General features: G+C 62.8%; 2 protein-coding genes across 6 annotated transcripts in view; one reads left to right on the top strand and one right to left on the bottom strand.

Annotated features, from left to right (window-relative positions):
* Nucleotides 1-585: 585 nt before the first annotated feature.
* Nucleotides 586-4,470, bottom strand: LOC135192369 (interleukin-1 receptor antagonist protein-like). Its single transcript, XM_064175459.1, has 6 exons — nucleotides 2,931-4,470; nucleotides 2,798-2,846; nucleotides 2,520-2,706; nucleotides 2,249-2,419; nucleotides 2,008-2,153; nucleotides 586-1,106 (listed from the first exon to the last, which is right to left on the bottom strand). The coding sequence occupies exons 1-6, from the start codon at nucleotides 2,969-2,971 to the stop codon at nucleotides 894-896; spliced, it is 807 nt and encodes a 268-aa protein (XP_064031529.1). The 5' UTR covers nucleotides 2,972-4,470; the 3' UTR covers nucleotides 586-893.
* Nucleotides 4,471-4,588: 118 nt separating this feature from the next.
* Nucleotides 4,589-25,804, top strand: part of OGDH (oxoglutarate dehydrogenase) — a 37,958-nt gene continuing 16,742 nt past the window's right edge. Inside the window, exons 1-6 of one of the 5 annotated variants that reach the window (XM_064175663.1) lie at nucleotides 4,589-4,674; nucleotides 7,780-8,028; nucleotides 15,287-15,475; nucleotides 18,739-18,829; nucleotides 22,893-22,937; nucleotides 25,269-25,384. In XM_064175663.1, coding sequence (XP_064031733.1) covers nucleotides 7,807-8,028; nucleotides 15,287-15,475; nucleotides 18,739-18,829; nucleotides 22,893-22,937; nucleotides 25,269-25,384 — 663 coding nt within the window. In that variant the 5' untranslated portion in view covers nucleotides 4,589-4,674; nucleotides 7,780-7,806. Of the gene's footprint in view, nucleotides 4,675-7,776; nucleotides 8,029-15,286; nucleotides 15,476-18,738; nucleotides 18,830-18,983; nucleotides 19,087-22,892; nucleotides 22,938-25,268; nucleotides 25,385-25,804 lie in introns of all 5 variants that reach the window. The other 4 variants (XM_064175661.1, XM_064175662.1, XM_064175665.1 and 1 more) reach the window with 4 other exon arrangements.

A 25,804-nucleotide genomic window follows, 5' to 3' on the forward strand; every position in this document is an offset into this window, starting at 1 on the left:
ACTGAGCACTGTGAGTGTAGCAGTGGGCACTGTGAGTGCAGCACTGGGTGCTGTGCGTACAGCACTGGGCACTAGGTGCAGCAATGGGCACTGTGAGTGTAGCAATGGGCGCTGTGGGCGCAGCAATGGGCACTGTGGGTGCAGCACTGGGCACTAGGTGCAGCACTGGGCACTGTGAGTGTAGCAATGGGCACTGTGAGTGCAGCACTGGGCACTGTGAGTGCAACAATGGGCACTGTGGATGCAGCACTGCACTGGGTGCAGCACTGGGCACTGTAAGGGTGCTTTGTGCCCATGCATGGGGAATGCCCAGAAGCAGCAGGCACAATGGGATTGTCCCACCCGTGAGCCACCCCTGGTGCTTTGTGCCCTTGCCTGGAGAGTGCCCAGAAGGAGCAGGCACAATGGGATTGTCCCACCCGTGAGCCACCCCTGGTGCTTTGTGCCCTTGCCTGGAGGGTGCCCAGAAGCAGCAAGCACAATGGGACTGTCCCACCCATGAGCCACCCTCCTGTCATCCAACCCCTGTGGCAGCAACCAGCTGAGAGACACCATCCTAGGAAACCTTTTTATTTCCAGTTCCAGCACCAACCAGCACCCCCACACCTGGTAACCAACCCCTGGCATTCCCAGTGCCAGGTACAAGCTGCCAGCAGGGGCAGGGGGGGTGTGGTGTATGTGGGCACAATAAATAAGTATGAAAAGCTTAAAGGGGGACAATAAATTAATAGCCCTGGGGGGGCATTTTGGGCCCACGGGGCCCAGAGCTGCTATTTCACCTGAAATAGAGATGGGGGGGGGGGGGTGTGTCCCGCTGCGGGGAGGTTGTACTCGGTACATACAGCCTGAAAACCGGCAACTGCCGGTTGGGTTGGGTAGGGCTCGGGGGGCCCTCAGCGCCTGCTCAGCTCGTAGGTGGCAATGTTGACCTGGTCGGGCTGGTTGGTGATGCCCACAGGCTGGCGAGGCTGCAGCGAGGTGCAGACGAACCAGCCGGGGAAGGCAGCGGACTCGAAGCGAGTGGTGCCCTCCGCAGGGCTGTCCAGGCGGAAGAAGATGAAGCGAAGCAGCTCCGAGCTGTCGATGTCCCTCCGGATGTCAGCTTCCTGCGGCACAGAGAGGGGTCAGGCTGCGGGGGAAGCCCCGGAAAGGGGGCTCAGGGTGGGATAGAGCCCCCAGGAAATGGGGTTCAGGGTAGGATGGAGTCCTCAGGAAATGGGGTTCAGGGTAGGATGGAGTCCACAAGAAATGGGGTTCAGGGTGGGATGAAACCCCTGAGAAACAGGGCTGAGATTGAGTGGAGCCCTCAAGAAATGAAGTTCAGGGTAGGATGGAGTCCACAAGAAATGGGGGTCAGGGTGGGATGGAGCCCCCAGGAAATGGGGTTCAGGGTAGGATGGAGTCCACAAGGAATGGGGGTCAGGGTGGGATGGAGTCCACAAGAAATGGGGGTCAGGGTGGGATGGAGCCCCCAGAAAATGCAGTTCAGGGTGAGATGGAGCCCCCAAGAAATGGGGTTCAGGGTGAGATGGAGCCCCCAGGAAACAGAGCTCTGGATGGGATGGAACCCAGGAGAAATGGGGTTCAGGGTAGGATAGAGTCCACAAGAAATGGGGGTCAGGGTGGGATGGAGCCCCCAGAAAACAGAATTCAGGGTAGGAAAGACCCCCCAGAAAATAGGATTCAGGGTGAGATGGAGCCCTCAAGAAATGGGGTTCAGGGTGAGATGGAGCCCCCAGAAAACAGAATTCAGGGTAGGAAAGACCCCTAGAAAATAGGATTCAGGGTGAGATGGAGCCCCCAAGAAATGGGGTTCAGGGTGAGATGGAGCCCCCAGAAAACAGAATTCAGGGTAGGAAAGACCCCCAGAAAATAGGGTTCAGGGTGAGATGGAGCCCCCAGGAAACAGAGCTCTGGGTGGGATGGAGCCCAGGAGAAATGGGGTTCAGGGTAGGATAGAGTCCCCCAGCCCCCCAGGGGATGGAGGTCCCGAGAAGCCTCACTCACCTCCAGCTGCAGCACAGGCTGGGCCCCGCTCAGCACGCAGGCCATGTAGAGCTGGTAGCCCTTGATGCCCAATGCCACTGGCATTTGCCCGGTGCCCAGCCCACTCTGCGACGCTCGGGGACGGTACAGAGCAATGTTGAGCTTCACTGCGGAGGGGAGGAACGGGTTAAGGGCTGCCCTCGGGGCTTCTGGGTGGTGCCAGGCTTGGGATCATCGGGTGGGGACCTCCTCCTCCTCTCACCTTTGTGCTTGGCAGAGGGCCCCTGCAGGTGCAGTGCCACCAGCTGGGTGGGTGACTCCAGCACGAAGCACTTGTGGTCGATGTCGAGGATGTCGAAGGACTGGGAGCGAGTGTAGCGGTAGACAGGAGCCCCTGCGCGGCTGCCCTCCGTGTGCTGGAAGGGCACTGGCTCTGCGGGCACAGGGGTGACTCAGGGGCGTGCCCATAGCCCCGGGTCCAAGAGCATCCCCTTGAAGCCTGGAGCCACCCCCCTGGCATCACTGCTCCGTACCGAAAATCTCATCCAGCAGGTCCCCAAGGTCGCTGTCGGCGAAGTCCCTGCGCGGCTGCCTGCGGAGCTTGGCCACAGCTGCCACCAGCACCGCAGCCTGGCGGAAGGTCCTGGCAGAGTGCCCCTCGGTCACTGTCACCTGGATGCCTACCTCAGGTGACATCACCTTCACCTCCCGATGGGGTTTCTGGAGAGGAAAGGGCACCCGGAGGTGAGAACTCAGCGTCCCCACCACAGGGGGCCCTGCCCTTGCCAGGTGCCACCCCCCTCAGCGTTACCTCCTGCGGGCAGAGGCACTCGGGGCCGTAAAAGGTGTCCTCGCTCAGGCTGGAAGGCAAAGGGAGATAGTGAAGGCCATGGCAACAGAGTGGCATCATGTCCCCAGTGTCCCTCTGGCACGGCCACGCTTACTTGCTGCTCTCCAGCATGTCCAGGTCGGGAACGAAGGCCATGTCCACTGGTGGCTGCTCAAAGCTGGGCAGAGACCTGCTGGTACCTGTTGAGTGCCGCTGTGCCTGTGGTGCCTGCAGCGTGGCCTGGGTGCTCTGTGAGCCCTGGCTGGGCACAGGAGGTTTTCAAGGGTGCCTGGAAGGAAGCATCGTCAGAGTGGGATTTCCACCTTTCGCAACGCCCTGGGCTTGCCCAGTTCCTCTGGTGACACTGGCAGGGCTGGGGGGGGCTGCCTGTGCCCCAGTGGCGCCACAGGGCTGAGCGGGGGCTGCGTAGGGGGCAGAGCAGGGGGCATGCTTTGGTGCTGGTGAGTTGGGCACAGAGCTGGGGCGATGCTTGGGGTCACCCCGTGGGAGCACAGCCCTTGGAGAGCTGCCTGACTCAGCAGGAACTGCCCCAGCCCAGCCGGGCACCGTGACGCCTGCCCTCGTCAGGGCCGGGATGGCTGCTGCCGGGGAGGGGCTGGTGGCGCAAGCGCTGCCACTTCCCCATGGCTTCCTCTGGCGCTGCAGGGCCTCCTCTGTCAGCCCTCCTGCCCTCACCGCCCCATGCCCAGAGGCAGCAGGGCCTGCTTGGTCCCTCGTGCCCACCTGTGCTGCCCTGGGCACATGCTGTGCCTTCGAGGGCACTCTTTGCCACCAGCTTCCCAGCAGGCTCTGCCCTTCAGCGTGCCCGGTGTCCATGCGGGGTGCCGGTGGTTGCGCCACGCTGGCAGTGCCAGGGACACGTGTGGCTGTGCTTGCATGGCCCTGGGCTGTTGGGGTGTTTTCCTGGCACTGGTTTCACTTCCCGAAAGTGCCAGGCAGTCCCACGCAGCTGCTTGGCTCAGGGCTTGCTGCGGCCATGACTCACCCGGCAGGAAATCGCCAGCAAGCCCCAAATACCCTGGGCACCCCCTGCCTGCCCAGCCTTGCCCACGCTCCCAGCCAGTCCTGCCGGTGCCCTCTGCTCGGGCGAGGCCCTGCTGCCTGCCACCCGTGCTGGGATGCCTGCCAAGTCCTCAGGTCCTCCAGGCAATGGGGTCCTCCACACCAGGGTGTACTCCAAACGAGACCTCCCTCCACGGCAAAGGTGCCAAGCCCGTGATGGGCATCTCAAGGCTATACCAGGGGGCCCAGGCCATGGTGGTGGCCCTGAGGCCATGCCAGGGATCTCCAAGCTGTGGAGGAAGTCTCAGTGCTCTGGTGAGGATCTTTACATCACGGTGGGGATCTCCAGACCACGGCAGTGGCCTGCAGGCTGTAGCGGAGGTGCCCTGGCCGCGGGCAGGGACTCCGGGCCACAGCAGGAGGCTCCAGGCCGCGTTGGGGCATCCCAGGCTGTGGCAGAGGTCCCCAGGCTGTGGTGAGGGTCTCCGGACCGTACCAGGGGTCCCTGGATCGTGCTGAGGACCCTCGAGGCCGTACCAGGGGTGCCCAGGCCCTGCCGGCATACCCACGGCGACAGCCCCGTCCTGACCCCCGACTCCGGCACCGTTCCGCGGGCGCCGCTCGGCTCGGGGCGCACCGGACGAAGGCTGCGACGCAGGCGGCACGCCCCGCGCGCGGGGCGGGGCGGGGCGGGGCAGAGCAGGGCGGGGCGGGGCGGGGCGGGGCGCGCGGGCGCGGTGACGCAGCGCTCGGGGCGGGGCGGCGCGGGGCGGCAGCCGGCGGTTGGGGGCCGCTGTCAGAGCCGGGGCTGCGAGCGGTGCGGACGGACGTGCCCGGTGGGTACCGCGGCGGGGCCGGGCGGCGGGGCCGGGGCGAGCCGAGGCGGGCCAGAGGCCAGGCCCGGGGCGAGGTGGCGGGGAGAGGGCTCTCGGCACTCTCGGGGGCCGCGGCCGCTCCCCGGTGTCCTTGGCGCCACCGCCCGGGCGCCTCGGGGCGGGGACGGGAGGCGGGGCTGCCGCGGGACTGGCAGCCGGCGCGGCCAATGGGGAGCCGGCTGGGCGCCTGGCCTCGCTGCTATAGGCTGCTGGCGGCGCTCGTTGGCCGGCGTGGGGCGGGCCCGGCGCGCGCGCGGCCGGTGGGGGGGTCTCGCGGCCTTTTCCCGCGCCCGCACGTGGGGCCGCGGCGGGACCCCTCCGGACCCCGCCGGGGACCCTCCGCACCCCCTTCTGCCCGGCGCCTCCCCCCGCGGCGCCGCGCCCAGGGTGCCCCGTTCCGTTCCGCCCCGCCCGGCGGGTGGGTCCCCCGCTCAGGCCCCGCGGGGCCTCCTTGGGCGGCCTCGGAGGGCTCGGGCGGGCCCGGGGCTGGGAGGGGATGGTGCCCCGCTCGGAGAGGGTCTGCACCGTGCCTCCGGCTGCCGCGAAGCCCTTAGTTGCCGCCATCCCGGAGGCGTCTGTTGCTGGAGCAGCCCTGGCCCTGCCGCTGCGTTAGCGCTGAATTCGGTCCGGTTTTAACCCCCCCCGGCCCCGCCTGGAAGCTCAGTGCCCGGGGCAGGTGCCAGGGATTTCGCCTAGCAGAGGTCAAATGTTCCTTAAGCTGCTTAACGATGTGCTCCTGCCTGTCCCGGCTGCGGAACGTCCCCGTTCCGTGACCTTTTGGTACAGATTGGGCTGCAGGAGCGCAGCCAAAGCCTCCTCTGCAAGAGGCCATCCAGCACCGCCGTGGTGGTTCTGCTTGTTTTGGGGCAAAACCCTGGCACTGAGCCCCTTGTTTTCTGGAGAGGTCACCAGGACACTGCTGAGTGGCAGCACTGAAACCCAACACCGGAGCTGGAGATGCCACCACCACTTCTGTCCCAAAGCCTCACACCCCCCCCTCCCCAGTGCCAGGCTGCTGGCACCTCGCTGGAACCTCTGTTTTGGTGCTTCAGCCCGAGGAGGGGAAGCTGCGAGGACAACTCCCAGTGCTGCCATGCTCCTTGTCATGCTGCTTCTGGGCTGTCATGGTCCTGGTGTGACCGTGGGCAGAAGGAAGCAGGCAGGGTGAGAAGCAGGAATGAGCTTCTCCCTGCCCCTGGAGCAATCCTGGGTCTTCCTCAGGCTGTTTGGACCAAGAGCTGTTGAGGCAGGAAGCATAGCTGCCATCGTGCTGAGCAGAAGGAGGTTCAGCAAGGTGGATCTGGAAGTCTGGCTGGTGAAATGCTGCTCCTGAAGGTTTTGTTTTCCTCCAGTCTTGGCTGCAAAACTTCCTTTTGGCCTGGTAAACACAGGATAGTTGCTGTGACATTGAGCTGCTGCTTGTTGGACTGGTTGGGGTTATGGAAACCATCCAGCTGGGTCACCTCCAGCCTCGGGTCCTGCCTCTTGTGGAGGAGCCTGGGTGAAAAGGGCAGCTCCAAGAATTGCTGACTCCAAGTTCCAGAGCTTCCTCTGAGGTGATCTTGCTCCAGCACTTTCCCCTGGGGTTGTGGCCCTGGTTCCTGTGTGTGACCAGGAGCAAGGTTAGCTCCAGGTTTTACTGCCTATGCACAAGTGCCACAGGGTGAACAATGCTGGAGGACCTTGGAGGAGTCACACAGCAGCCCTGGGTGGTGGTTGTGGCTTCTCTGGGCTCTCTTTGGGCCTTCCAGGTCTGTTAGCCCTCTTGAGAGTGAGCATGTAAGAAGTGCTGAAGGTCTGGTCTGGCCTGGAGCCCACATCCCAAGTCCCACCAGACTTTGCCAGGCTGCTTCCCTGTGGATGGCTTCTTCCCAGCCTTGTCCAGGAGCTAAACTGTTGGGAAGAGAAAAGTGTGGCCAAGCAGAGTGGCTGCAGCAAAAGCTGAACTGAGACCTGGAAGAGAGAGCGATGGAAGAAGCTTCTGTGCTGGGCTGGCACAGTGAGAGCTGCCCTGCAGCTTGCACAGACCTGCAGGGGTGCAGCATGCTGAGATGGAGGGGAAAAAACCCTGCTGGTCAGTGGGAAAATCCAGCTGGAAGTGCTTCTTTCCAGCACCTTCTGAGCGTGGTCCTTTCCAGTAGCCCTGCAGATGGACCCAAACTGTCCTGCTCCTGCTGGGGTCTTGGTTTCAGGGAGAGGATTTTCCTGTTTAAACAGAAAAAGGATTCCCAAAGGGAGAATAAAACAATCCAAGGAAGCCAAAGTGTGCTGGGGGGGGATTGGTTGATGGAAAAGGAGGAGATGGTGTTGGAACTGAGGAGGAGGGGTGGATTAATTGGAGTTAATTAGACCTCTGCTGTGAGCACAGGCTGAGGGAGCTGGGGGGGTGCAGCCTGGAAGGCTCCAGGGGGACCTCAGAGCTGCTGCCAGTGCCTGAAGGGGATCCTGGAGGAAGGCTGCAGAGAGGCTTCTGCTGAGGGGGTCTGAGCAGGGTGAGAGTGGAGCTGAGGAAGGAGTTGTTGAGTGTGAGGGTGGTGAGAGCCTGGCACAGGCTGCCCAGGGAGGCTGTGGCTGGATGAGGCCTTGAGCAACCTGGGCTGGTTGAGAGGTGTCAGGGAGGTTGCAGTAGGTCTCTGAGGTCTCTTACAACCTGAGCTGTGCTATGAAAAACCCATCCTAAGCTCAGCTCTCTGTGCCCATGGCAGGGAGGTTGCAGTAGGTGACCTACCTGAGTGGTGAGAGGCTGGAATGGGTTGCCAGGGAGGTGGTTGAGGCCCCATGGCTGGAGGTGTTTGAGGCCAGGCTGGCTGAGGCTGTGTGCAGCCTGCTCTAGGGTAGGGTGTCCCTGGGCATGGCAGGAAGTTGGCACTGCCTGCTCCTTGTGGTCCCTTCCAACTCAAACTGATTCTATGACCTCTGAGGTCCCTTCCTGCCTAAGCCATGCTGGGAAGCACTGACCCTGAGCTCAGCTCTCCGTGCCTGGGGCTGGCAGAGGTGTGGGGGTGGTCTCTGCTCTGGGCTCTCCTGCGCCACTTTCTAACCCACTTTTCCCTTCTCCCCCAGCAGGAGCTTGTGTGAGGTGACAGGACAAAGATGCTGAACTTAAGGACTTGTGTGGCAAAGCTGAGGCCCTTGACAGCCTCTCAGACTGTAAGGACTCTGCCCCAGCACAGGCTGGCAGCACCCAGGACGTTCACACACATCAGGTGCTACAGCGCACCCGTGGCTGCAGAGCCTTTTTTAAGTGGGACTAGTTCAAACTACGTGGAGGAAATGTACTATGCCTGGCTGGAGAACCCCAAAAGTGTCCACAAGGTAAGGAGCAGCCCCCCCCCAAGGTGCCACCTCCACCTGTCTGAGCAGTGGGGCCAGGTAAGTGCAGGTGTCCCACGGAGGACAGGACTCAGCCGGAGGGGGCAGGTGGTTGTGGATGCTGCTTCTGCCTGGCATTGCCCCAGAGAAGGGTCAGCAGCTGCTGGAGCAAGAGCCAAGAGGAGCTTCTGTGTGCCAGAGGAGACACCGTGGGCAGCAACCTGCAGCACAAGTGGATACAAGCAAGGCCACCTCCGGGGAGTCCACCTTGGATGAGCTCCTGATGGTCCCAATTGTGCAGCTCTGATGGCTCAGCAGGAGGGTTCATGCTGGAGGGGGGGGCAGGGGCTGCTGTGCCCATCTTGGTTTGCTTCTTGCTTTGGGTGCTGGTACCTGGTGGGGCAGGTGGACCACAGCTAAGCTCCACTTTGAGCTTGTGGACATAATAAGGGCCAGATCCTGCTCTGCAGCCTGGTACTGGGGGTCAGAGAGATTCCCAGCTGCTCCCAGGCTGAAAGCTGGGAAGGCAACCACCCTGGGCAGCATGCAGAGGGCTGTCTGCATCCCAGCTCCTGCAGCTCCTCCAGCAGGGAGAAGGTCAAGATCTGTAACACAGAGTCCAGAGGGCTTAGCTGGGAAGAGAGTTTCTGGAACCCAGCTGCATTGGTGCCCATCCTGTGCCCAATGATGGTCCCCAGGGATCAACACTGGGTCCAGTTCTGGCCAATAGCTTCCTCAGTGACCTGGCTGAGCCTCAGCAGCCTTGGGGGTGGCACAGTCCACCAGGCTGTGCTGCCATCCCTGAGAGCTGGGGGAAGGAGAACCTCGTGGAGTTCAACAAGGACAAGAGCAGAGTCCTGCAGCTGGCAAGGAGCAGCAGGCAGCAGGGCAGAGGAGCAGCAGCAGGCAGCAGCAGTGCAGGGTGGAGGTTATCCTGCTGGGAAGCAGCTCCATGGAGAAAGACCTTGGAGTGCAGGCAGACAGCATGGGCCAGCAAAGTGTCCTTGTGGGCAAGAGTGCCAAGGGCATCCCTGCAGGGCTCGGGAGGTTCTGCTGCTCCTCTGCTCTGCCCTGCTGGGACCACAGCTGCAATCCTGTGTCCAGTTTGGGGCCCCCCAGTCCAAGAGAGACAAATGACCTTCTGGAGAGAGCCCAGGGAAGGCTGTGTGGGTGCTGAGTGGGGCTGAGAAGGATCTGCTCAGTGTCTATGGACTTCTGGGGGTGAGTGTCAGGGGGAAGGTGCCAGGCTCTGTTTGGTGGTGCCCAGTGATGTGACAAGCAGCAGCAGGCACAAGCTGGAACCCAGGAGATTCTGCCTGGAGGTGGTGAAGAGAAACTTGTTTGGTGTGAGGGTACTGGAGCCTGGAGCAGGCTGCCCAGAGAGGTTGTGGGGTCTGCTCTGGATGTGCTTCTGTGTGCCCTGCCCTGGGTGCCCCTGCTCTGGCAGACTCAATGGTCTCTGGAGGTCCCTTCCAGCCCTCAGCACTCTGCTGGGATGTTTCTGTTGGGGCCAATGTGTGGCTGAGCCAAGGAGCACAGACTTGGAAATCACAGAATGGCTCAGGTTGGAAGGGAGCTCAGAGCTCATCTGCTCCAACCTCCCCACCACAGCCAGGGACACCTCTCGGCTACCCAAGGCCTCATCCAGCCTGGCCTTCAACACTCCCTGGCAGGAGGCAGCCACAGCCTCCCTGGGCAGCCTGTGCCAGGCTCTCACCACCCTCACACTCAACAATTCCTTCCTCAGCTCCACTCTCAGCCTGCTCTGCCTCAGCTCCAAACCATTCCCCCTTGGCCTGGCTCAGGCTCCCTCAGCAGAAGTCTCTCTGCAGCCTTCCTGCAGGCTCCCTCCAGGCTCTGGCAGCAGCTCTGAGCTGCCCCTGGAGCCTTCTCCTCTGCAGGCTGCACCCCCCCAGCTCCCTCAGCCTGTGCTCACAGCAGAGCTGCTCCAGCCCTGGCAGCATCTTTGTGGCCTCCTCTGGCCTCCCCCAGCAGTTCTGTGCCCTGCTGCTGCTGGGGACAGCAGAGCTGGAGGCAGGGCAGGAGGTGAGCTCTGAGCAGAGCCAAGGGGCACAATGCCCTTTCCTGCCCTGCTGCCCACACTGCTCTGGCTGCAGCCAGCACACAGCTGCCTGCTGGGCTGCAGGAGGGCACTGCTGGCTCCTGGGCAGCTGCTCAGCACCCAACACCCCCAAGGCTTTCTCTTCAGGGCTGCTCTCAACCCCCTCTGCCCCCAGCCTGGAGTTGTGCCTTGGGGCTGGCACTACCCAGCTGCAGGACCTTGCCCTGTGACTTGTTGAACCTCCTGCAGCTGGCACTGGTCCACTTCTCAAGCCTGTTAAGGTCCTTCTGGGTGGATCCTTGCCCTCAAGTGAGGAAAGGCTGCAAGGCAGTGGTGCAGGCCAGGCCCTCAGGGGCAGGGCTGGTGTAAGGCCATGGCTCTGTCCTCATGCTGAGGGCTGCACTGTACTGGTGTCACTGGTGTCACTGGTGTCACTGGTGTCACTGGTGTCACTGGTGTTACTGGTGTTACTGGTGTCACTGGTGTCACTGGTGTTACTGGTGTCACTGGTGTCACTGGTGTCACTGGTGTCGCTGGTGTCGCTGGTGTCACTGGTGTCACTGGTGTCACTGGTGTCGCTGGTGTCACTGGTGTCACTGGTGTCACTGGTGTCACTGGTGTCACTGGTGTTACTGGTGTCACTGGTGTTACTGGTGTCACTGGTGTCACTGGTGTCACTGGTGTCACTGGTGTCACTGGTGTCACTGGTGTCACTGGTGTCGCTGGTGTCACTGGTGTCACTGGTGTCACTGGTGTCGCTGGTGTCACTGGTGTCACTGGTGTCGCTGGTGTCGCTGGTGTCACTGGTGTCACTGGTGTCGCTGGTGTCACTGGTGTCACTGGTGTCACTGGTGTCGCTGGTGTCACTGGTGTCACTGGTGTCGCTGGTGTCACTGGTGTCACTGGTGTCGCTGGTGTCACTGGTGTCGCTGGTGTCACTGGTAGCCCCGGTTCTATGCTTGGGCAGGGCTCCCTGCTTTGGTAGCAGCTCTTGGGTCCCCAGAGCTGCTGCCTGCTGGGTGCTGCTTGGGCAGATGTGGAGGCAGAGCCCAGGGCAGCTGCCTGGGAGGTGTCCGAGTGCTGCAGCCAGAGCTCTGCCTCTGCTCTTGGCTGCTCTCAGGCAGCCCCTGCAGCCTGCTCGGCCCCTGCAGCCCCTGCAGCCTGCTCGGCCCCTGCAGCCCCTGCAGCCTGCTCGGCCCCTGCAGCCTGCTCGGCCCCTGCAGCCTGCTCGGCCCCTGCAGCCTGCTCGGCCCCTGCAGCCTGCTCGGCCCCTGCAGCCTGCTCAGCCCCTGCAGCCTGCTCGGCCCCTGCAGCTCCTGCAGCCTGCTCGGCCCCTGCAGCCTGCTCGGCCCCTGCAGCTCCTGCAGCCTGCTCGGCCCCTGCAGCCTGCTCGGCCCCTGCAGCTCCTGCAGCCTGCTCGGCCCCTGCAGCCTGCTCAGCCCCTGCAGCCTGCTCGGCCCCTGCAGCCTGCTCGGCCCCTGCAGCCTGCTCGGCCCCTGCAGCCTGCTCGGCCCCTGCAGCCTGCTCGGCCCCTGCAGCTCCTGCAGCCTGCTCGGCCCCTGCAGCCTGCTCGGCCCCTGCAGCCTGCTCGGCCCCTGGCGGGGGCAGTGCAGTGCCCGCAGCGCTCTGCAGGGGAGTGCAGGCTGGGAGGAGCCTCTGGCACCTCTGGTGGCATCCAGCGTGGGAGTGACCTCCAGCTGCACAGCCAGGGCAGGTCGCTCAGAGCCTCCTGCATCTCCAGGGGTGGAACTGCAGCACCTGCCCAGGCCAACACTCTGGTGAGGATCTGCAGCCTGCCCTGCAGCCCAGGTGCCCCCTGAAGCTCTCCCCAGTGCTTAGGGCAGGAGGAGTTTGGGCTCCAGTGTGGCTGGGAGTGGTTGGTGGCAGCAGGAGGGTCCTGTGCCAATGGAAGGGGCCTTGGCACGGCCAGGAGGCAGACCTGGTGCTGCTGAGCTGAATAGCAGCCCTCAAGCACTGCTGTGAACCAAACCAAGCTGGCATCCTGCTTGGCAGAAAGGGGCTGGACCAGGCAGGCTGGACTTGGATGCTCTTTGTAGTTGGCTCCCAAGCGTTCTGTGGTCACACAAACTGCAGCTCCAGGGCCCCAGACCTGCTGGGGTTGATACCTGACTTGATGTGGACTTTGCTGCTACTCCCTGGTGCCCCTGGCCCTCACACTTGGCTCTCCTGGCTGCATCCCACCTCATTCCAGTGACCCCATCCCAGCTCCTAGCTTTGCCCCTGCCTCCTCTCCACAATTCCGTGGCTGTGTTGTCCCTCCAGGATACAGAGGAGCTGCAGTGGGGTTGGTGTTGAGGCCCTTGGGGCTCCTGCAGCCCCTCTGGCATGAGGTGGCAGCAGCAGCTGAGCCTCCTCTGTCCCTGAGAGGCTTTGGCAGGGGCAGAGCCGAGGGTGGAGATCCCCAAACCAGTTGGGCTGGCAGGGGGAGGTGCCTGCAGCTTATCTGTGCCCTGCAGGGAGCAGAGCTCAGCTGCTGCCCACTGCTGCTCTTTGCTGGGGAGGGTGAGACCTCCCCCCGAGGGAGCTGCCCCTTTCTTGCCTGCTGTTACCAAACAGCAGCCAGTGGCACAGCTGTGCAGAGTGGGTTCAGTGCTGCTTGAACCTGCAGGGCCTCTGGAGCTGCCCCAGGCCATGCCCCCTGCTCCAGCAGGGCACCCACAGCAGCTCACCCAGCAGCACAGTGCCCAGGCTGGGGGTTGGCAGCTCTGCACACAAGGAGGCTCCACAGCCTCTCTGGGCAGCCTGCTCCAGGCCTTGGCACCCTCACACCAAACCACTTTCTCCTGCTGCTCAGCTCCACCCTCCTGGGCTCCACTCTGTGCCCCTTGGCAGCGCTCAGCAGAGCCTGGCCCCAGCCTCTTGCCCCCCACAGCTCCTTCAGCTCTGCCTGGGCACTGCTCAGCTGCCCTCTGGGGCTGCTCTGCTGCAGGCTCTCAGCCCCAGGGCTCTCAGCCTTTGCTGCTGCCAGAGCTGCTCCAGGCCCCTCAGCACCTGCCCAGCCTGCCCTGCACTCTCTGCAGCCCTTGCCAGGCTCTGCCATTGGGCAGCCCAGAGCTGGAGCCAGGCTGGGGGCAGAGCAGAGGGCAGCAGAACCTCCCTTGCCCTGCTGCCCACACTCTTCTCGGTGCCCCTCAGGACAGCCTTGGAGCCTTCAGGGGGGCAAGAAGGGGGAGGCAGACAGCAGGTCTCTGTCTCTCTTCCCCTGGTGAGGTCAGGAGCTGCTGTCTGAGGTAGCAGCTCTGGGTGGTGCTTTCTGCCCCCTGGAGCAGGAGAAGGAGCAGGGATGTGGCAGAGCTGCCCCTTGCTGTGTGCCATTCACCTCCCAGCTGGCTCTCAAGTCAGGGCTGGCTCACAGAAGCCTTCTGTGGGGTTTGCTTGATTGGAAGGGGCTGCTCTGGGGGCTGCTCTGAGCAGAGGAGCCTATGCTGAGCTCTTGGTGCTGAGCACTTGGTGCTGAGCCTGGCTAGGGGCAGCTGCCCTTGGCTGCTGCCTTGTGCTGTGGTCGTGGGGTTGGCCCAGCAGCGTTTGGGGTGCCAAGGTGTGGGGGGCTACAGTCAGGAGCAGGAAGGTGATGGCTCTGATCTTGGCATCAGCAGGGGCACCCCAGCCACAGGCAGAGCACCCTGGAGGAGCATGGCATGGGGGCATGGCATGGGGAGGGCTGGAGGGGAGCAAAGATGATCCAAGGGGCAGAGAACCTCCCCTGTGGGCACAGGCTGGCGGAGTTGAGGCTGTTTGGCCTGGAGGAGGAGACCTTGGAGCAGCCTAAAGGAGCTCCAGGAGAGCTGGGGAGGGACTTCTGGCAGTGGCTGGCAGTGCCAGGACAAGGGATGATGGCTTCAAAGTGGAGTCAGCTGGACTGAGATTGGGCATTAGGAATCAATTCTTCCCCAGGGGGGTGGTGAGGCACTGGCACAGCTTGCCCAGAGAGGTTGACTCCAAGCCTGGAGGTGTTCAGGGCCAGGCTGGGTGAGGCCTTGAGGGCTGGAGGGAGGAGTCTGTGCCCACGCAGGGATAGTCTCTGGGTGGGTGGTCTTTGGGTGGCTGCCAATGGCTCCATGGCCAAGTGCAGGCAGTGACAAGTGGAGTCCCTCAGGGACCAGTCCTGGGACCAGTCTGGTTCAACATCTCTGTGGGTGCCATGGACTGAGGCACTGAGTGCAGCCTCAGCAGGTTTGCTGCCCACACCAAGCTGTGTGGTGCTGAGCCAGGCTGGAGGGCAGGATCCAGCCAGAGGGACCTGGGCAGGCTGCAGAGGTGGGCACAAGCCAAGCTCAGGAGGTTCAACAGGACCAAGTGCAGGGTCCTGCAGCTGGGTCGAGGCAATGCCAAGCACAACTCCAGGCTGGGCAGTGCCAGGCTGGAGAGCAGCCCTGAGGAGAGGGACTTGGGGGTGCTGCTGGAGGAGAAGCTCAGCAGGAGCCAGCAGTGTGCACTTGCAGCCCAGAGAGCCAAGCAGAGCCTGGGCTGCAGCAGCAGCAGTGTGGCCAGCAGGGCCAGGGAGGGGATTCTGCCCCTCTGCTCTGCTCTGCTCTGCTCTGCTCTGCTCTGCTCAGACCCCACCTGGAGTCCTGCATCCAGCTCTGGAGCCCCTGGGCCAAGAGGGCTGTGGAGATGCTGGAGAGTGTCCAGAGCAGGGCCAGGAGGATGCTCAGAGGCTGCAGCAGCTCTGCTGTGAGCACAGCCTGAAAGAGTTGGGGCTGTGCAGGCTGGAGCAGAGGAGGCTCCCAGGTGACCTTCTTGTGGCCTGCCAGGATCTGCAGGGGGCTGCAAAAAAGCTGGGGAGGGACTTTTGAGGGTGTGAGGGAGTGGCAGGAGTGGGGGGGATGGAGCAAAGCTGGAGGTGGGGAGAGTGAGGCTGGAGGTGAGGAGGAAGTTGTTGAGCAGGAGAGTGGTGAGAGGCTGGCAGGGGTTGCCCAGGGAGGTGCCCAGGGAGGTGGTTGAGGCCCCCCAGGTGGGATCTGAGCAGAGCAGAGGGGGAGAATCCCCTCCCTGGCTCGATTGGCTGGCACTGAGGTAGTGCTGAGCCTGGGTGCTCCCTGCCCAAGGAGCTTGGGTGCTTTTGCCAGCGTCTGTGTGGAGCTGGGGTGCAGGAGGCAGCTCTGAGCTGCCTGGAGCGAGGAGAGGTTTGGGTGCCAGGTGCTGACCCTGTTGCCTCTCTTCTCTGCCCTCTGCCAGTCGTGGGACATCTTCTTCCGCAACGCCAACGCCGGAGCCGCCCCAGGCACCGCTTACCAAAGCCCTCCCCCGCTCGGCTCCAGCCTCTCCTCCCTCTCCCAAGCCCAGTTCCTGGTGCAGGCACAGCCCAACGTGGACAAGCTGGTGGAGGATCACCTGGCAGTGCAGTCCCTCATCAGGGCCTACCAGGTAAGGAGGGGAGGGGGAACATGCAGGGGGCCTGCTGGGGCAGGGGGTGCTGAGCTGGTGAGAGCAGGAGGTGCTGAGCTGATGGGGGCAGGGGGTGCTGAGCTGATGGGGGCAGGGGGTGCAGGGGGTGCTGAGCTGATGGGGGCAGGAGGTGCTGAGCTGATGGGGGCAGGTGGTGCTGAGCTGGTGAGGGGCAGGGGGTGCTGAGCTGATGGGGGCAGGGGGTGCTGAGCTGATGGGGGCAGGGGGTGCTGAGCTGATGGGGGCAGGGGGTGCAGGGGGTGCTGAGCTGATGGGGGCAGGAGGTGCTGAGCTGATGGGGGCAGGTGGTGCTGAGCTGGTGAGGGGCAGAGGGTGCTGAGCTGATGGGGGCAGGCGGTGCTGAGCTGGTGAGGGGCAGGGGGTGCTGAGCTGATGGGGGCAGGGGGTGCTGAGCTGATGGGGGCAGGGGGTGCTGAGCTGATGGGGGCAGGGGGTGCTGAGCTGATGGGGGCAGGGGGTGCTGAGCTGGTGGGGGCAGGAGGTGCTGAGCTGATGGGGGCAGGGGGTGCTGATGTTCTGCTGGACAGCAGCGAGTGAAAGCTGCTGTGAGGCAGCAGAGCAGGGCCCGGGGGGGGAGGTGGTTTGGTGCCCCCTGGAGCGTTGCTGCCCCCTGGGCTGCTGCCTGCCCGGCAGCGCTGTGGCACCCTCAGCCCCCAGGGCTCAGCTCAGCCAACACCTCCCTGCTGCAGGAGAGCTGCGGGAGGGCTGCTGGGCTGCAGCTGGGGCCCAGCTCAGCCTGTCAGGAGGCACAAGCCTCGGGCAGGACCTCTCTGGTGAGGCTGTGGGCACTGCAGAGGGCACTGCAGAGGGCACTGCAGAGGGCACTGCAGAGGGCACTGAGGTGTGCTCTGCTTTGCAGGCGTGGGGGCTCTGAGAAGTGAACAAGATGCTGTGGAGCTGTGCCCATGCTCCTGGCTGTGCTCTTCTCCCCTGCAGAGCAGCAGCTGCTGCAGGCTGTGTCTCTGCTCAGCTCTGGGCAGGGGCCAGGCCAGAGGGCAGGGCAGGAGCTGCAGCTCTGGGCAGAGGTCTGCCAGCTTTGCCCCTGCTTTGCTCTCGGGAGGAGCTGGGACATGTTGCTGGGGACCTGCTGGCTGGGAGGTGGTGCTCAGCTCCCTGAGCCTGCTCCTTGCTGCTGGGATGAGCTGGGGGACTCCAAGCTCAAACCAGTGGTGGCTGAGGGTGGAGGCAGCAGCTCCAGGTGAAGGGTCTGAAGACCAAGGCTGCTTTGTGGGGCTCTGGGTGGCAGCTCAAGCCCCTTGGAGCAGTGCTGCAGTCCCCATCCCTGGAGCTGTGGTGCTGAGGGCCATGGCCTGGTGCTGCCCTGGCAGTGCTGGCTCAGGGCTGGGCTCTGAGCCAAACCCTTCTGTGGTCCTGTGGCTGAGGGCTCGCAGGGTCAGGGCCTGCAGTGGTGCTGCCTGCAGCTGGCAGCTGCTGCTGCTGCATGTGGAGGACACAGCAGCAGGAGTGCCCCGGGGGGCTCCCAGGGATCCTTTGGCATTCCCTGCAGAGGGCTGCCCTGCCTGGGCTCACACCAGCCCCTCTGCTTTGCCCAACGCTGGGCACAGTGCTGCTGGCCCAGGAATGTTGTGCTTAGCCTCTTCTGCAGCCCACACCCTGCCAGCAGAGCTTCCTGCCCCACTGCCAGTGCAGCTGAGCCTGAAGCTTGGGCTGGTGGGCACCAAGATGGCCCAGGGCTGCCCAGTGAGGTGTGCTGGGGTCTGTCTATGGTCCCCTCCTGTGAAGGTTGCAGGGCAGAGCTCCTTGGTGCCTTCTTGCTTCAAGCCCAGCGTGGTGGCTCCTGCCTGGGCTGCCAGCCCAGCAGCCAGCAGAGCTCCTCTGGTGCCATGTCTGCCCCTGCCCTGCCCCAGAGCAATGCTGCAGGTCCTGCTGGAGGCTTCTCACCAAAAGGCTGCTGTGGGCTGCAGGTAGGCAGATGGTCCTCAGGTCCACAGGAACACCAGGAAAAGCTTTTCCAGCAGCAGGGTGCTGGAGGCCTGGAGAAGGCTGCCCCTGGGCTTGGACTGGGTAATGCCCAGAGGTCCCTTCCAGCCCAGTGGTGCTCAGGCAGGAGCCATCAGTGTGGAGCTCCTGCACCTGCAGAGGGGCAGTGCTCAGGCTGGACACGAGCAGTGAGAGATCCTCAGGCCTCAGCTGTGGGAGGTCTCTGCAGTCCCCTGCCCACTCCTCTGACTGCTTCAGGCCAGCAGAGCAGGCTGGCAGCTGCTGGCACTCACAGCCACCTGCTGCAGGCTGCAGCTGCAGCCAACCTCTGCAGGCTTTAGTGGGAGCTCAGCTCTGGGCTGGCACTGTACTGAATGCCAAGAGGGGGAAGGTGCCAGGCGTGGCCTGGTGCAGTGGCTCAGCTCCGTGCAGGAGCTGCCTCAGTGGCTCAGCTCCGTGCAGGATCTGCCTCAGTGGCTCAGCTCCATGCAGGAGCTCTCTCGGTGGCTCAGCTCCATGCAGGAGCTCTCTCGGTGGCTCAGCTCCATGCAGGAGCTGCCTCAGTGGCTCAGCTCCGTGCAGGAGCTCTCTCGGTGGCTCAGCTCCGTGCAGGAGCTCTCTCGGTGGCTCAGCTCCGTGCAGGAGCTCTCTCGGTGGCTCAGCTCCGTGCAGGAGCTCTCTCGGTGGCTCAGCTCCGTGCAGGAGCTCTCTCGGTGGCTCAGCTCCGTGCAGGAGCTGCCTCAGTGGCTCAGCTCCGTGCAGGAGCTGCCTCGGTCGCTCAGCTCCGTGCAGGAGCTGCCTCGGTCGCTCAGCTCCGTGCAGGAGCTGCCTCGGTCGCTCAGCTCCGTGCAGGAGCTGCCTCGGTCGCTCAGCTCCGTGCAGGAGCTGCCTCGGTGGCTCAGCTCCGTGCAGGAGCTCTCTCGGTGGCTCAGCTCCGTGCAGGAGCTCTCTCGGTGGCTCAGCTCCGTGCAGGAGCTGCCTCGGTGGCTCAGCTCCGTGCAGGAGCTCTCTCGGTGGCTCAGCTCCGTGCAGGAGCTCTCTCGGTGGCTCAGCTCCGTGCAGGAGCTGCCTCGGTGGCTCAGCTCCGTGCAGGAGCTGCCTCGGTGGCTCAGCTCCGTGCAGGAGCTGCCTCAGTCACTCAGCTCCATGCAGGAGCTCTCTCGGTGGCTCAGCTCCGTGCAGGAGCTGCCTCAGTGGCTCAGCTCCGTGCAGGAGCTGCCTCAGTCGCTCAGCTCCGTGCAGGAGCTGCCTCAGTCACTAACCTGTGTTGTTGCTTGCAGGTCAGGGGCCACCACATTGCAAAGCTGGACCCCCTGGGCATTAGTTGTGTAAACTTTGACGATGCTCCCCTCACCGTCTCTCCAAACGTCGGTGAGAATTGCTCTGCACATTAGCCCCAATGTAATTTAAACTTTTTTACCCCCTCCCCTCTTTTTCGTTTGTTTGTTTCACCTCCCTTTCCCCCCTTCCCTCCCCCCTCCCTGCTTCCTGTCTCTCTCCTGTCCACCCCTGGCCCCTTTCCTAGATTCGAGGGCACCATGTAGCACAACTCGACCCCTTGGGCATCTTGGATGCAGATCTGGACTCCTCCCTTCCAGCTGACATTATCACATCCACAGACAAACTGGGTGAGGGCTTTGAGAGCAGTTAGTGCTGCATTGCTTGAGCTCCTCTCTCTCACAGCTTGCTAGGGAGATGCTTCACCAGCCCGGGGCGGGGAAAGCTCTGAAGTTTCCTCAGTCATGATCACTCCCAAATTGCCACCCTGGCTCCCTCTGAAGGGGTCTGGTGCCCAGCTCCTGTGGTGCCAGCTGATGATGCCGTTGGACCTGCAGACTCAGCAGTGGAAGCAATTGCAGCTTCTGCAGGGAGGGTTTGTGCTGGAGCCAGCTGGAGGTCTGCTCCCTCAGCTCCTCCTGCTGCTGGGGGAAGTGGGGCTGAGCTGTGCCCCTTGAACCCCAAAGCTGAGGGCAATAGGGCAGCTTTATCTCAGCCTGCCCTGTGGCACTGCCCTGCCCTCCCTCACTCCCCAGTTGCTGCAGTCAATTCCTCAATTGTCCTCTTTGCCCATGCCTGAGCTCTGAGTCCCTGCTGTGATCATAACAAGGAAGCTTTGGGAGGTGCTTCTGTCCCAGCAGAGAGGTGGGAACCCAGCACCCATGGGTGAGAGCTGCATGAGTGTGGCACAAGAGCCTGTGTGGTGCCCAGGAGGTGAAACTCTGCTCTGACAGAGCTTAAACTCAGCACCTCTCAGTGTGCTCCAGAGTTGATCTCCAGAGCCCCAGCTCCAAGGAGGTCGTGGTGCTGAGCAATTCTTTCTTGTTGGTGCTTCCCAGGGGTGGTTACCCTGGCACAAGGAGGGCTCCAGGGGCTTGCTTCTAACCTAGAGTAGTGCAGCAGTGCTGGTTACTAACCCTGCCCAACTACATCTCAGCCATGGGGCATGGAACCCAGCAGGATTCCCTGGGCAGCTGCCAGCCCTGGACCTGCTGGACCTTCACAGAGGAAGAGGTGTGCTGGGAGCAGCAGGGTTTGGCTCTCCCAGCTCCAGGGATGGTGAGGAAGCTGCCTCGGGCTGGGGTCTGCTCTGCCTGTCCCTGGCTGCATCCTGGGAGCTCTGCACCAGAGCCAGTCCTGTGGCTGGGAGGTGCTGCTGGGGAGGTGCTGGCTGTGACCCAGGCACCAGAGAGGACCCCAGGGGCTTCTAGCCAGCTCCAAGAGACTTCTGTGGGTGACTGATGCCACTCTTGGTGAAGAAGAAGGGTGAGGAGGACCTTTTCTAGATGAAGGCTGTTGGCGCCGCAGCCCTGAAGTGGAGCAGCAGAGCCCAGGACCTGGTGGCTCTGTGCCCACCTGGCAAGGAGAGCAGGGTCTGCAGCAGCCCCTGAGCTGCAGGTGGCACAGGGACTGCTCTCCCTTCACAGGCCACCTCTGTCCTGCTGGGGACATCTGCAACCAGAAGAGGTGGCCCAAAGCCCTGTCCAGCCTGTCCTTGATCACCCCCTGGCTGCTGGCAGCTTATCTCATGGCCTCTGTCCTGCTGCCAGCTGGGACCAGCAGGCCCTGCTCACAAGGCTCTCTGCACCTCTGGAAGGCCTCCAGAAGCTCTGCTGGAGCCTTCTCCAGAATGGACACCCCCAACTCTCTTTGCCTGGCCTCACAGCAGAGCCCTTCCAGCCCTTGGATCTCTTTGGTTTTGTGGCCTCCTGTGGACCTCTTCCAACAGGTCCATGTCTGAGCTGTGCTCAGGAGAAGGGACTGGAGGGGCAGGATCCCTTCCCTTGGCCTGGTGGTCACATTTCTGCTGTAGCCTAGGACACCACTGTCCTGCTGGGCTCTGAGCACACATTGGTGGCTTAGGGACATTTTGCCACCCTTTAGGGTCCACAAATCCTTTTTGGTAAGGCTGCTCTCCATCCATCCATCCTCCATCCTCCATCCATCCATCCTCCATCCATCCATCCTCCATCCATCCATCCATCCATCCATCCATCCATCCATCCTCCTTCCATCCATCCTCCATCCTCCTTCCATCCATCCTCCATCCTCCGTCCTCCTTCCATCCATCCTCCATCCTCCTTCCATCCATCCTTCCATCTGTCTTCCATCCATCCATCACCCCCCCATCCATTCCCCTTCCATCCATCCTCCACCCACCCTTCACACCCCCACCCCTCTCTGCTGGCACCGAGGACTGCCCTTGCAGCATGGCCCTGCCCAACTCTCCACAGTGGCTGCTCCCCCAGCCCATGCCCTTCTAAATCCAACCTCTGTACCTCAGAGGCTTTCACAGCCTGCATGCTCCTTGTGGTTCCTGGTGCTGCCTTAGCAATCCAGGGATCCAGAGGAAGCAGCTGCTGCCAGCTGCCCCCTGGCAGGAGCCCAGCCTGTGGTGACTGATCACAGGAGGCTTCCTTGCTGCAGGTCTGGATAAGTGAAGAGAGATTCCCCTGCTCTTCTCCTGCCAAACCTCAGCTGCTTGACTTTCAAACCCCCCCTGGTGAGCAGAGCTTGGGAGCAGCACTCGGTGAGGGGGCAGGAGAGCAGAGCTGGGGCAGGGTGGCCGAGCCCAAGGCTGGCTGCTGCCTGCCACCTGCCTGTGGCAGAAAGGCCCTTTCTGAGCAGCTCCTAGTGGCTTTCTTGGCTTTGAAGGAGCATTTGCTAACCTTGCCAGGGCAGCCAAGAACAGGAGTGGTTTGGAAACTTGGAAGCCCTCTGGTTTGCTCCCCTGAGCAGTGAAGTCCCTAAAGGTCAGCTCCTGGGAGTGCTGCTGCCAGCAGGTCCAGCCCAGGCTGAGCAGGGCTGGAATGCAGAGGAGCTCCCTGCCTGATCTTGGCTGGCTCCTGAATTGCCTTTTGTTCAGCAACTGGTTTGGGTCTGCTTTGAGAGCTCCCTTTGCAGTGTGAGGGTGGACAAAAGCCTGCCCAGGGCTGCTGGGGCTGGAGGCAGCAAACCCCTCCTGGCCTGGTCCCTCGAAGGTTTCTCCTCTGCAGCTGCTGCTGCTCTGCTCTGGTAAGTGGTGGAAAGCAGCAGCCAGGGTGGCTGCAGGAGCTCAGTGTCAGCTGCCCACCTGAGCAGGCTGCTGCCCAAGGGCTGTCTGTCAGTATCTGTGTCTGTCTGTCTGTTCGAGGCAGCTGCTCCTGCCTCTTGCCCAGGGCAACCCATGGGAGCCCTCCAGTTGGGGCACAGCCAGGCCAGCCCTGGCAGGACTGTGGGCTGGAGCTCTGCCACTTCCTTCCCCACTTTTGAGACCTTGCTGAGCAAACCTCTCCCCAAAACGTCTGAGCAGGTGGAGAAGGCTTCCCAAAGCCTCTCCTGTCACCTGGGTGAGATTGAGGCCCTTGGAGCTCCTAACCTAAGGCAGCTGTGGGGCTGCTCGCTGCAGCTGGCACAGCCTGCTGGCACTGCTGCCTGCACCCAGCATGCTTGGCACCTGGTGGGCACTGTGCCTGCTCCCTCACTAACAGCCTGCTTGTTAAGCTCCCTGATCTGCCTGCTGCCTGAGTGCTGGCAGCAGTGGAGCCTCCTCTGGAGTCCCCTTCAGAGCCTGTGGGTAGAACCTGGCAGCAGCAGATGTCAGTGGCAGGGGGAAGCTGAGTTTTGGTGGTGGTGTGAAGCAGTCAAAAGACTCCATGCCAGGAGGTCTTCCCCTGCCACCTGAGGAGGTCTCAAACCATGCAGCTCAACTGCTCTCCAGGATCTGGTGCCCTGTTGCCCTCCCTTCTCCTCCTCCCTCCTCTCTCCAGCATTTCTGTTCTGCCTGACACTTCTCCTCCCTCCCCTGTTGCCTCTGATGGTATTGAAAATGCTCTTTTGGTTTTATTTGTGCTTTCCACGAGGACTTTGCACAGTTCCAGAGGTTTTTTTTTACTAACTCTTGACTGCATCTCTCTATCTTCTCCCTTTCTGCACCTCCCTTCCCTGCCCACCCCAGACCTGGCAGTGTTCAAGGAGCGGCTGAGAGTGTTAACAGTAGGAGGTATGCAGCTAACAGCCTCTAACCCTCTGCAGTGCAGGACTCTCTGAATAGGTTAATCTGGGCATGAACCAGGCTGGTAAAGCTGTCCCCTGCCCTCTCACCCCACTCTGGAACCCTCTGGCATGGTTGTTTTCACCTTGTCCCTCTGCACAGCCTCGCTGAAGGTGCTCCCTTAGTGCTGCTTCCAGCTGCCCAGAGCAGAGCCCTGCTGGCTGCCTCTGCCTGCCTGTGTGCATGCCCAGCTGGCTGCAGGACCTGTCTGCTTGGCAGCAGTGACTTCAGGCAGCCTCAATCTCCCCTGTTAGTTCCAATCTCAAATCCAAGTTGTCTTCTCCTGCCTCTGCCCTGCTGACAATTTGGCAGCCTCCTCTTGATGGTCTGAGAGGCTGAGCGCTGGCGGCAGGGCTGCAGCAAAGCAGAAGCAAAGAGAGCCCAGAAAGCTCCTTGCAGAACTTTGATCCCCCTCAGAATGTGGCTGAGGCCTGGCAGTGGAGCAGCAGAGCCAGCCCCGTGCCATGGAGCCACAGCTGGAGGCTTCCCTGGAGCTTGCAGGCAGCAGCTTCACTGAGCTGCTCCGGACAGGAGGTGCAGAGGAGTGCTGGGGGTGCAGTGCCCAACCCTTGCCTGCTCCAGCTGTGGCTCAGTGCTCCAAGGCACAGCTCTGCAGGGGCTGATTCAATTCCACCCCTTGGAGTCTGGCTGTGCCCAGGAGGCTGCTGTGGGCAGAGGAGGGGAGGCACAGCACTGGCACCCAGGAAGAGCACTGTGGGCTTGCCCTGGCATTTATTGGGCTGGTTGAGAGGGATCTGAGGGCAGCTGTGGTGCCTCTGCCTCCTCTGGAGCCCCTACCCTGGGTTAGCAAACAGAGAATCAAGAAAGGGTTTGGGTTAGAAGGGACTTTAAAATCCCAACCCCCTGCAGCCAACAGGGACAGCCCCAGCCAGAGCAGGCTGCTCAGAGCCCCAAACAGCCTGACCCAGAGTGGTGCCAGGCTTGGGACATCTCCCACCTCTGGGCAGCCTGTGCCAGGCTCTGCCCACTCTCAGTGCCTAACATTTCTCCTTCTCTCCACTCTCAATCTCCCTTTTGGAGCCCAAACCCTCACCCCTTGGCCTGGCCCAGCAGGCCCTGCTCAGAGCTCTGTGCCCAGCACTGCAGGGGGGTCCCAGCAGAGGGGCAGAATCCCCTCCCTGCTGCCCAGACTGCTGGACACCAGCCCAGGACAGGGCTGGAGCTGGGGCTTATGTCCAGCTTTGCACCCCCAGCACCCCCAAGCTCTTCTCCTCAGAGTTGCTCCCCAGTCCCTCACCCCCAGCCTGCACTGATGCCAGAGGCTGCCCCAGCCCAGGTGCCCTGAGCCTTGTAGAACCTCCTGAAGGTCACCTGGACACAGCTCCACGGTGAAAGGCAGCAGTGCTGGAAGCTTGGAATGGACAGAGGAGGGGCTGAGGGAGGTGCTGGGCCTCTGGCTGGCAGGGGGCAGCTCTGCTCTGCCACCCTGCTGCCAGCCCAGCTGCTGCCTCAGGCAGGGCTCAGCCTTGGGGCCTCCCCAGTCACCTTCCCTGCTCTGCTTCTGCCTTGCTGCAGCACCTCGGGGGGTCCATTGCCCTTCCTCCTCTGTGCCTCAGTTTCCCCAAAGACATCCCCTGAGCTCCGGTGGGCACCGAGGCAGTGCCATGGCTCTGCAGTGGCCCTGGGCAGGAGGTGCCCATGGAGCACAGCCCCAAAAAGCAGAGGGTTTGCCGAGCAGGGCCGGGCTAAGCCCCTGATTAAAAGGCTGTTAATTGGGGTACGGGGGTAGAGTGGAGCCCCCCGGGGCCGCCTGCCCTGCTCCCGGGCTGAGCTATTCAGGAGAGTCCCTGGCAGCCCCTGGCACCTTTCCCTCTCCTCTCTCTGTCCCTCTCGGGGCTTCCATTGCTTCAACCCTCTCCTCCTGCACCTCTCCGTCTTCAGTGCCCCCCCCGCCGGGTGCCACCGGCCGCGCTGTGCTCGGTGCCCCTCTCTCCCCGGTGCCGTCGGTGTCCCCGGGGATGCTCCTCTCGGTCGGGGCGCTGCGGGCGGCTGCCGGGATCTGACCTGTCCCCTCCCGTAACCCCTGGGGGGGGGGCTTCGTGTGTAATTCCCGCTCGGGTCTGACAGCTCCAGAGCCTCCTCCGAGCTCACTCTCTGCTTTTTGTGCCGCTTTTCTCCTTGTTTTTGTGTCTCCCTTCCCCACCGCTCCCCAACGCCGCTGGCACCTGCCTGGCGGTGCCCTCCCCTCCCCCGCCCCCGCGTCCCTCCCTTCTTCCTTTCTCTTGCTTGTGCTTGTCCTACCCATGGGGACTCCTGCAGGCTTTTACGGACTGGATGAGTCTGACCTGGACAAAGTTTTCCACCTGCCCACGACCACTTTCATCGGTGGGAACGAATCTGCGCTGCCCCTGCGGGAGATCATCCGGCGGCTGGAGGTGAGGGGGCAGAGGGGGCAGGAGCCCTTTGCAGCCCCGGGGCGGGGGCAGAGCAGTCGCTTTTTGGGAGGTCCTGGGGTCCTGCTGATGCCCACAGCCTGGGCCAGCCTCTGCGTTGTAGGACTCTGAGGTCTGGAGCTTGCCCCACGCGTGGCAGCTGCCTCCTGTCGCCTGCGCACCGCTGAGCGCCTCCAGCGTCGCCTTTGGGCTCGCCGAGGTGCAGCAAGTCTCAGGCAACAGAGTCCTGCGGTTTAAAACCCTCTCCAGCTGCGTTTTCCACTTGGAAAGCAGCAGATGATGCTGGGAGAGTGCAGGAGGGGGCCGGTGGCAGGCAGTGCCCACCAGGCTGCGCCGGGTGGTGGCACTTGGGAGGGGCTGGGGGCAGCAGCAGCTCCGGGCTGGGGCTTGCAGCTCTCTTGC

The sequence above is a fragment of the Pogoniulus pusillus genome, chromosome 42 (assembly GCF_015220805.1).
Source record: "Pogoniulus pusillus isolate bPogPus1 chromosome 42, bPogPus1.pri, whole genome shotgun sequence".
Taxonomy (NCBI): Eukaryota; Metazoa; Chordata; class Aves; order Piciformes; family Lybiidae; genus Pogoniulus; species Pogoniulus pusillus.